General features: G+C 44.8%; 1 protein-coding gene across 2 annotated transcripts; it reads right to left on the minus strand.

Annotated features, from left to right (window-relative positions):
* Positions 1-5,904: 5,904 nt before the first annotated feature.
* Positions 5,905-10,526, minus strand: stap2a (signal transducing adaptor family member 2a). 2 transcript variants are annotated; one of them, XM_029621190.2, is made up of 11 exons: positions 10,282-10,526; positions 9,274-9,345; positions 9,052-9,171; positions 8,910-8,966; positions 8,659-8,813; positions 8,431-8,562; positions 8,245-8,314; positions 8,045-8,147; positions 7,809-7,904; positions 7,586-7,720; positions 5,905-7,500 (listed from the first exon to the last, which is right to left on the minus strand). In XM_029621190.2, the coding sequence occupies exons 1-11, from the start codon at positions 10,402-10,404 to the stop codon at positions 7,445-7,447; spliced, it is 1,119 nt and encodes a 372-aa protein (XP_029477050.1). In that variant the 5' UTR covers positions 10,405-10,526; the 3' UTR covers positions 5,905-7,444. The 2 variants fall into 2 exon arrangements, with proteins under 2 accessions (XP_029477050.1, XP_029477051.1); XM_029621191.2 differs by lacking the exon at positions 10,282-10,526 and adding an exon at positions 9,950-10,058.
* Positions 10,527-10,581: the final 55 nt, after the last annotated feature.

Consider the following 10,581-nt stretch of genomic DNA (forward strand, 5'->3'; position numbering starts at 1 on the left):
TTGAAGAACCTTGGGCAGCGATTACAGTCTCGAGTCTTCTTGGGTATCACGCTACAAGCTTGGCACACCTGTATTTGGGGAGTTTCTCCCATTCTTCTTTACAGATCCTCTCAAGCTCTGTCAGGTTGGACGGGGAGCATCACTACAGAGCTATTTTCAGGTCTCTCCAGAGATGTTTGACCGGGTTCATGTCCGGGCTGTGGCAGGGCCCCTCAAGGACATTCAGAGACTTGTCCCGAAGCCCCTTCTGTGTTGCCTTAGCTGTGTGCTTAGTGTCATTGTCCTGTTGGAAGGAGAACCTTCGCCCCAGTCTGAGGTCCTGAGCGCTCTGGAACAGGTTTTCATCAAGGATCTCTCTGTACTTTGCTCTGTTCATCTTTCCCTCGATCCTGACTAGTCTCACAGTCCCTGCCACTGAAAATCTTTCCCACAGCATGATGCCAGACGTGATGCTTGGCATTCAGGCCAAAGAGTTCAATCTTGGGTCAATCAGTCCAAATAATCTTGTTACTCATGTTCAGAGTCCTTTAGCCATCACGGTTGACAACTCCATTGTGTCCTCCTCCCAGAGCGCTAAGAACCTTGGCGTGATCCTGGACAACACCCTGTCGTTCTCAACTAACATCAAGGCGGTGGCCCGTTCTTGTAGGTTCATGCTCTACAACATCCGCAGAGTACGACCCTGCCTCACACAGGAAGCAGCGCAGGTCCTAATCCAGGCACTTGTCATCTCCCGTCTGGATTACTGCAACTCGTTGTTGGCTGGGCTCCCTGCCTGTGCCATTAAACCCCTACAACTCATCCAGAACGCCGCAGCCCGTCTGGTGTTCAACCTTCCCAAGTTCTCTCACGTCACCCCGCTCCTCCGCTCTCTCCACTGGCTTCCAGTTGAAGCTCGCATCCGCTACAAGACCATGGTGCTTGCCTACGGAGCTGTGAGGGGAACGGCACCTCAGTATCTCCAGGCTCTGATCAGGCCCTACACCCAAACAAGGGCACTGCGTTCATCCACCTCTGGCCTGCTCGCCTCCCTACCACTGAGGAAGTACAGTTCCCACGCAGCCCAGTCAAAACTGTTCGCTGCTCTGGCCCCCCAATGGTGGAACAAACTCCCTCACGATGCCAGGACAGCGGAGTCAATCACCACCTTCCGGAGACACCTGAAACCCCACCTCTTTCAGGAATACCTAGGATAGGATAAAGTAATCCTTCTCACCCCCCCCCTCTTAAAAGATTTAGATGCACTATTGTAAAGTGGCTGTTCCACTGGATGTCTTAAGGTGAACGCACCAATTTGTAAGTCGCTCTGGATAAGAGCGTCTGCTAAATGACTTAAATGTAAATGTAGGTGCCTTTTGGCAAACTCCAAGTGGCTGTCGTGCCTTTTACTGAGGAGTGGCTTCAGTCTGGCTGCTCTACCATAAAGGCCTGATTGGTGGAGTGCTGCAGAGATGGTTGTCCTTCTGGAAGGTTCTCCCATCTCCACAGAGGAACTCTGGAGCTCTGTCAGAGTGACCATCGGGTTCTTGGTCACCTCCCCAACCAAGGCTCTTCTCCCCCGATTTCTCAGTTTGACCAGGCGGCCAGCTCTAGGAAGAGTCTAGGTGGTTCCAAACTTCTTCCATTTCAGAATGATGAAGGCCACTGTGATCTTGGGGACCTTCAATGCTGCAGAAAACAGGTTTTTAGAGTCTGGGCATATGGAATCATGTAGTAAGCGAAAAAGTGTTAAACAAATCAAAATATATTTTAGATTTTAAATTCTTCAAAGTAGTCACCCTTTGCCTTGATGATAGCTTTGGACACTCTTGCCATTCTCTCAACCAGCGTCACCTGGAATGCTTTTCCAACAGTCTTGAAGGAGTTCCCACATATGCTGAGCACTTGTTGGCTGCTTTTCCTTCACTCTGCGGTCCAACTCATCCCAAAACATCTCAATTGGGTTGAGGTCGGGTGATTGTGGAGGCCAGGTCATCTTATGCAGCACTCCATCACTATCCTTCTTGGTCAAATAGCCCTTACACAGCCTGGAGGTGTGTTGGGTCATTGTCCTGTTGAAAAACAAATGATACTCACACTAAGCGCAAACCAGATGGGATGGCGTATCGCTGCAGAATGCTGTGGTAGCCATGCTGGTTAAGTGTGCCTTGAATTCTAAGTAAATCACAGACAGTGTCACCAGCAAAGCACCCCCACACCATCAGTGTCACTAGCAAAGCACCTCTACACCATCACACCTGCATCACACCTCCTCCTCCACGGAGATCATCCTTTCACCTACTCTGCTTCTCACAAAGACATGGCGGTTGGAACCAAGAATCTAAAATTGGGACTCAAAAGGCAAAGGGACAGATTTCCACTGGTCTAAATTCCATTGCTTATGTTTCTTGGCCCAAGCAAGTCTCTTCTTTTTATTGATGTCCTTTAGTAGTGGTTTCTTTGCAACATTTTTACCATGAACGCCTGATTCATGCAGTCTCTGAATAGTTGATGTTGAGATATCTCTGTTACTTGAACTCTGTGAAGCATTTATTTGGGATGCAATTCCTGAGGCTGGTAACTCTAATGAACTCTAATGAACGTTCCTCTGGGTCTTCCCTTCCTGTGGTGGTCCTCATGAGATCCAGTTTCATCATATCACTTGATGGTTTTTGCAATTGCACTTGAAGAAACATTCAAAGTTCTTGATATTTCCCAGATTGATTACCTTCATGTCTTAAAGTAATGATGGTTTTGCTTATTTGAGCAGTTCTTGCCATAATATGGACTTGGTATTTTACCAAATAGGACTATCTTCTGTATACCACCCCTACCTTGTCACAAGACAACTGGCTCAAACGCATGAAAATGAACTTTTAACAAGGCACACCTGTTAATTGAAATGCATTCCAGATGACTACCTCATGAAGCTGGTTGAGAGAATGCCAAAATATATTTAGATTGTTTTACACTTTTTTGGTTATTACATGATTCCATATGTGTTATTTCATAATTTTGATGTCTTCACTATTATTCTACAATGTAGAAAAGTCAAAATAAAGAAAACCCTGGATTGAGTAGTTGTGTGCAGAATTTTGACTGGTACAATAGGTCCGATATTATTGACACCCTTGATAACCATGAGCAATAATGAGTGTATGAAGTAAATCATTGAAATACTGAGCTTTATTGTATATATATATTTTTTACATTAACAGTGGAGGTTAGTATGTCTTGGGGGTATGATCTGTCAGTAACTGCCAAAATAAAGGAAAAACCAACATAAAGTGTTTTAATAGGGCATTGGGCCACCATGAGCCACCAGAACAGCTTCAATGCACGTTGGCATAGATTCTAGAAGCGTCTGGAACTATATTGGAGGCATGTGACACCCTTCTTACACAATAAATTCTATCAATTGGTGTTTTGTTGATGGTGGTGGAAAACAATGCCTCAGACGCCGCACTGGAATCTCCCAGAAGAGTTCAATTGGGTTGAGATCTGGTGACTAAGACACACACACACACATACCCTTTAAACCCCCTATGCCCCTTTAAAACCCCTCTTTCAAAGTCACTGAGATCTCTTCTTCTAACCATGGTAACCAAAATAATGGGCAATTGGGATGTTAAATTACTTAATTAACTCAGGAACCGCACCTGCTTTCAACATACTTTGTATCCCTCAATTACTCAAGTGTTTCCTTATTTAGGCAGTTACCTGTATATATATATATTACGATTGAGGGATACTACAGCGTATAGTATAGTATTCTACAGTATACTACAAAATTCTATAGTAAGTACCACACACGATCAAGGGATACTACAGTGTGGAGTATAGAATTCTACAGCAGCATATTCTTATTCATGGTCCTGGGGACCCAAAGCATTGCACATTTTAGTTTTTGCCTTAGCAAAACAAACCTGATTCGTTTCATCGAAGCTTGATGAGTTGATCATTTGAATCAGCTGTTTAGTGGTAGGGCAAAAACGCAAATGTGCACCCTTTTGAGTCCCCAGGACCAGGATTAAGAAACACTGTTCTACAGTAGACTACAATATTATATAGTAAGCACTGTACGATCAAGGGATACTACGGTGTGTAGTATAGTATTTTACAGCAGGGATGGGCCGGGAAAAAAAACGGAACTCATGAGGGGCCACAGTTGCTCGCCGGTCTGCGTACCCACATCCATACCCCTGCCCCCTCACCACCACCACATTGCGAGCGAAACATTTTAGTGGCCTCTCTTTTGACAGCTGAGATATATCTTTTTTTTTACGTTTTAGAGTTAATTTAGTGCAATTCTACACATTTTGCCATGGGGTGTAGAGAAAATGTTATCGTTTTTTTAAAGCAAATTTGCTGCAATTCTACTCATTTTGCCATGGGGCAGAGAGGAAATTGAGCTATTTTACAGCTAATTTCCTGCGATTCAATTTTTTTTCTCCATAGGGTGGAGAGAAATGTTTGCAGTTTTTTTATATGATATCTGACTGAGACTGACTAACAAAATAAAGACAATGAGAAAAATGTTACAAAACATTTTTGAAACGATTATGGAAGGTATGCCGAAAGGTTGCAAGTTCAAATCCCTGAGCTGACAAGGTACAAATCTGTCGTTCTGCCCCTGAACAGGCAGTTAACCCACTGTTCCTAGGCCGTCATTGAAAATAAGAATTTGTTCTTAACTGACTTGCCTTGTTAAATAAAGGTAAAATAAAAAAATAAAAATGCTGAAGAGGATATTGCTCTCATTCAAATTTGCACTTTGCTTCCACCTGCTGGTGTGCAAGACTCCGATGAAAGAAGAGTAAAGGCTGCAAGAGCCTGGTGTAACAAAACACAAACTACTGTTTTCTTTTTTTTACCAATGACCTGCCACTGGTATTAAACAAAACATACGTGTCCATGTATGCTGATGATTTAACCATATGCGCATCAGCAACCACAGCTAATGAAGTCACTGAAACCCTTAAAGAGTTGCAGTCTGATTTGGAATGGGTGGCCAGTAATAAACTGGTCCTGAACATATGTAAAACTAAGAGCATTGTATTTGGTACAAATCATTCCCTAAGCTCTAGACCTCAGCTGAATCTGGTAATGAATGGTGTGGCTGTTGAACAAGTTGAGAGACTAAATTTACTTGCCGTTACCTAAGACTGTAAACCGTCATGGTCAAAACATAAGATTCAATGGTTGTAAAGATGGGGAGAGGGCTGTCCGTAATAAAGAGATGCTCTGCTTTTTCACACCACACCCCACAAAGCAAGGGCATTGGAGGCTCTAGTTTGGTCTAATCTTGATTATTGTTCAGTCGTGTGGTCCAGTGCTGCAAGAAAAGACCTAGTTAAGTTGCAGCTGGCCCAGAGCAAGGCGGCATGTCTTGCTATTCATTGTGATCAGTGGGCTGATATAAATAATATGCATGCCAGTCTCTCTTGGCTCAAGGTTGAGGAGAGACTGACCGCATCACTTCTTTTTTATAAGAAACATTATTATCCCAAATTCTTTGCATTGTCAACTTACACACATCTCTGACACACACACTTACCCCAACAGACATCCCACCTGTGGTCTTTCAGTCCCCAAATTCAAGAAAGCATACAGTTTTATATAGAGCCATTATTGCATGGAACTCCGTTCCATCTTATATTGCTTAAATAAATAGCAAACCTGGTTTCAAAAAACAGAAAAAGCAATACCTCACAGCACAATGCCTCTCCCCTATTTGACATAGATATTTTGTGTGTATGCATTGAAATGTAGGCTACATGTGCTTTAAATGTGTTTTTTTATGTAGTTCTGTCCTTGAGCTGTTCTTGTCTATTATTGTTCTATATTGTCATGTTTCATGTTGTGTGAACCCCAGGAAGAGTAGCTGCTGCTTTTGCAACAGCTAAATGGGGATCCTAATAAAATACCAAATAAGTATTTGTTTCATGCAAACCATTTATTTAATATCCTTGAATAGGACATCTTATAAATACCACTGATGTTTTTCTTAAACAACACTGACCAACACCCAGGACATAGAGAGTATTGTACAAGACAATGTACAGTGTAGTTCTGAGAGTCCAATAGAGGATGCACTCCCTCTGAACAAATCAGCCAATGATCACAGGGTTTGAGTTCCACTGGATTGTGCTTGTGTACCAGCCCACAACACCAAAGAACAAGAGGAGCAAATGCAATCAATGGTGTACAGTAAGCCTAAATTAAAATACTTTCATACTTTGTTATTTGTTGCAACAGGACAAAGAACCTTTGAGGAGTAAAAAGTGTCCTAGTACCAGTAGGTCATAGCATCACACAGTAGCCTAGCCGATTAAACTCAACTCTATGATTTAAAATGGAGTTGAGTGGTGACTAGTTTAGGCGGACTGGAGCTCCGACATCACATAAAATTATGTTTTTATCCAGATCTACTGATTTCAGCACCCAAAGAATAGCCCGCAATTACACACAACATTGTTCTGTGTAATTGCGGCTATTCCTTGGGTGCTAAAATCAATTGTTTTTTATTTTAAAAACTACATTTTCGTGATGTTGGAGCTCCAGTCCGCCTACACTAATTGGCGGACTGTGAATCGTGGAGTTTAGTTGAGTATAGTCGGCTAACAATAGCCTAGGCCTAAGCGCGCACACACACACACACACACACACACACACACACACACACTAGAAAATAAGGTTAAGTGAGTTGTAGCAACGACACACACAGAGAAGGTTTAGTCAAGTGGAGCACCATACCGTCATTGCACCAACATAATACAATAGATTAGAGCATTGGCATTCTAGATGCACAAAAACAACTAGACATGTTTATCTCTAATCCAGTAGTCATTAACCCAGGACCTGGAAGGTCTGCAGTGATGTACAGGTTCAAGGTGTGCATGCTTTTGTTCCAGCCCAGCAATAAACACATGATTTAATTTATCAAGACTTTAATTAGTTGATCCAGGTGTTAGTGTTGGGTTTGAACAAAAGCCTGCACACACACCCAGTATCACTCCGGGACCAGGGTTGGTGACTACTGCTCTAGTCTCTCTCTCTAGTCTGGTTTCTCAAGCTTTTGGTGTTACTCTTTCTAGTCTCCGGTGTGGCGTCAGTTACATCAGCAGCAGGACAACAGACACGTTGGCTCAATCGGAACAATGGAGTGACAGGCTCAGTCATTGGTCCTTTGTATTTGTGTGCTCATCTAATGCTCAACCCCACTGGTTATCCCTTCTTGAAAACTGTTTTGAGGCTGCAATTTTAGGCTGCTGAACACAACTCAGGTGGATAAGATGCGTTACCCAAACATGGTGGGAAACACTGAAAGGTACTGTAGGACTGTGATCCATGAGGACCACCTATTCTGTAGTCCACCAATCAGAAGGCACAGGAAGAGAAGAAAGCTGCTGCTGCTGGTGGTGGAAGAGTTTTGACCGCTAGTTGGCTGAGAAATTACAGGAAGTCAATCCTGACTGGTCCGTCTCTTCTCCAGTTTCATTTTGAGCTCCTCTGTGAGGCCTAGGGAGAGAGGAGTGAGACCTCTGTAGTATGAGAGTGCGTGTGGGAATGAGTGGATACATTGATCAGGACACATGCCACTCACTTTGTGCGAGGAGGGGGGAGGGGGAGAGAACAAGCCGTCTCATTGGGCTGCTGGGTGATGACGGTACTGGTGATGTCACAGCTGACAGAATACGGCGGTCGGGAGCGGGAGACCTGGGTAGGGGTTTCCATCGCTCTACACCAGGACAAACAGAGCGGTTAGTGTGTGTGTGTGTGTGTGTGTGTGTGTGTGTGTGTGTGTGGGGTGTAGGATTTCTGGGTACCTTGTTTGGGGGGTAGGGCGGGGGCTTTGGGTAGTGGGCTGGAAGGGGCACAGTGTAATATTCTCTCTCCATTCTCTTCATTGGACGAAACAAACGCTGAAGGCGACAAATACAAAACATCAATTAACTACATGAACGTTGGACAGAACCTCAGATACTGTATCTCTTAGGATTTCAATCAACACAGTGTAAGTGGAAATGTGTTGAGGATTAAAGTGTGCCCGTGTGTGTCTCACTGATGTTCTCCTCATAAGGTTCCTCCAGAAGAAAGGGCTGAAGGGTTCCTGCTGTCTTCTCCACCAGCGCATCGATGACATCATGAAGCGTAGCACAGGGAATCTAGAGTGGGAAAACACAGAGTTAGGACCCATGGAATAGCAAGATATGAGGCAAGACAACAATGTAGCATGTGTTTATATGTGTGTGTTGGACTTACTGGGTTCTCAACGTCTATCACATATCCTCCCTGCTCTCTCTGAGTCACACGATAGTGTCTGAACACTGACCTGAGAGAGAGAAGAGAAAGAGAGAGAGAGAGAGAGAAAACGCAATTGATGGATCAAATCAATCAAGAAAATGCTTGCAGATCTGTGTGTGTATATCTATGCTGAGTGGCCGTTACCCGTTGAGATCCTGGCGGGTGGTGACTGCCAACGAAGATCCGTCTCTGCCGGGCCTCAGCAGCATGTTGCCACAGTCTGGATGTCTCTCTAACAGAACTTCTGCCTCAGTCCTCGACACAGGCCGGAAACACCTATAGACACACAAAAACATATACCGCAGTTTCATATAGACACCTAAGTGTAACACACCTGCACTCACTTCATTGTCAGCAGTGTGTGTGACTCACGATGGGATCTCCCCTAGAAGAGGTACTGATAGGGGTGAGGGGGGAGCGCGGGTGGGGGTGCGTGCTGCTCTGCGTCTGTTCCTTTCTCGGTCCACCACCTCTCTCAGCACCTGCACCTGCCCCGGCAGCAACGTCAGACAGCTAGGCACACTCAGCTACAACAACCAATCACACACGGGGTTACTGACAGTTCAGGGATCAACCACCAATCAGACAGGATTATACTGTGATGTAGGGTGTATGATACTTACATCTACGACAGATTGGAGGAAGCCCTTCCATAGCTCTCGAGCCTCTAGATTGGCAACCTGGATAAGAGGAGAACAGAGAAGTGGTTGTTTCTCTCTGGCTGGCTGTGTGTGTGTGGGGGTGTGTATCTGTGTGTTTTATTACTGTGAGTTTTGTCTCGCCATCCTTCATGCGCAGTATGAGTCTAGCTGCCTCCAGGTTTCTGTCTCGGCTGCAGTCGTCTTTGAGTGAGACAAAGCCACTGAGATCCATCTTCTCCACATACTGCAACAGATAGACAAATTAACATATACAATAACTCATCCCTGAAAATGTACAAAGTGTTTAATGCACACACACACACACACACACACACAGAGCATTTACGTGAGTGTCCTTGGCATTATTAAAGAAGAAGAGGGTGTTCCCACACAGACAGGTCCACAGCCGCCGAGAGATCTGGGAACACATATGGACAGTTACACAGAGGGAATTAGAGCGGTTTAATATTTTCATTGAAAATTTCAACATTTATCATGGTTATAACATGAATTGTATTACATATATTCCCACACAGTTTATCTCCCTCACACACACTTTGGCCCAATAGTGATCCCAGGTCTCAGGGGATGAATCTGCACTACAGCTGTTGTCAATCTGTGGCCATGTGATCCTCCCTTCAACAGAGTGCACCTGAACCCCAGCCCAAATATCTGGTCTGTGTGTGTGTCTTTGTTCCACATTCCCCCATCACCTCCCTCCCAGCTGTGCCCAGGCAGTGTCATTATCATGCAGCACCACAACCCACACAGCTCAGCTGGGCTGACCACTGACACAACCCCATACTTCTCTCCTCTCCCATACTCCATAGCACAGCGGCACTACCACTCGGCGAAAGGCATGGCCATAGTACAAGCAGCTGTCAAACATTTACAGTCGTCAAAAATCACTGTGCCAGCCCGAGCCTTCCTTTTCGGTTGAATAGGCCAATACATTGAATCATTTGTGTTACTGACATAAAGACAAATAATGTATTGACTAGGCTACATTCACCGGGAAATACCTGTAGTGTTATCCTTTTAAATTCAGTGGCCACTCTAACCCGAGGTTAATATGAGGACGTTTAGTATACGCGCTTAATTAACTCGCACTCCAGTCGTCTGCTAGTAATCGTGCGCAATAAGCAAGTGTACCGCTAGATGAAAATCACTGCCAGCTTTTTCAAGACTCGCCCATTCGCACACAATAAGGAAGTTGACAGCTTTCGCAGACTGGGATTTCCAAGGAATTCGCCCCCGCCCGGTGCGCGCTATCTGGGCGACACTATGCAGCCACTCACACAGCATGCAATGCAATGCACCGACATTTGCACATTGGCGGTATGGCTGCACCTACCTTTTCTTTCGGTCCCCGTTTTTCCAGGTATCCTTCGTAGTAGCAGGGAGGGAGCTGAGCTCTCGTTCCCGAGCGCTGTTTGACTGGTGCAGCCGCCATGAGTATCGTTGGCTGGCTGGGCATATACAGAGGACAAAGGGGCGCTTAGTAATTGGGAAAGATGACACGCCTTCCTCCGAAGAGATATCACCATGGATATCCGCCGACAGCTGGCTGTCGTGCACGTCCTTATGTGTCAGTCAGTATAGGGTATGTCATTGTGTGGTTTATTGTGAAGTTTGCTTTGATTAGGCTTCTTCA

This window comes from Oncorhynchus nerka, linkage group LG20 (genome assembly GCF_034236695.1).
Source record: "Oncorhynchus nerka isolate Pitt River linkage group LG20, Oner_Uvic_2.0, whole genome shotgun sequence".
Classification (NCBI taxonomy): Eukaryota; Metazoa; Chordata; class Actinopteri; order Salmoniformes; family Salmonidae; genus Oncorhynchus; species Oncorhynchus nerka.

Bases quoted from the DNA above. Each gene is read 5' to 3' on its own strand.
- stap2a (XM_029621190.2), bottom strand. From the start codon at position 10,404: ATGCCCAGCCAGCCAACGATACTCATGGCGGCTGCACCAGTCAAACAG. The intron at 8,967-9,051 runs GTAATAAAACAC...CCTCTTATCCAG, and splicing joins ATGGCGAGACAAAACTCACA to GTTGCCAATCTAGAGGCTCG. The intron at 7,721-7,808 runs GTACCCAGAAAT...GTCCTGGTGTAG, and splicing joins CGCCCTACCCCCCAAACAAG to AGCGATGGAAACCCCTACCC.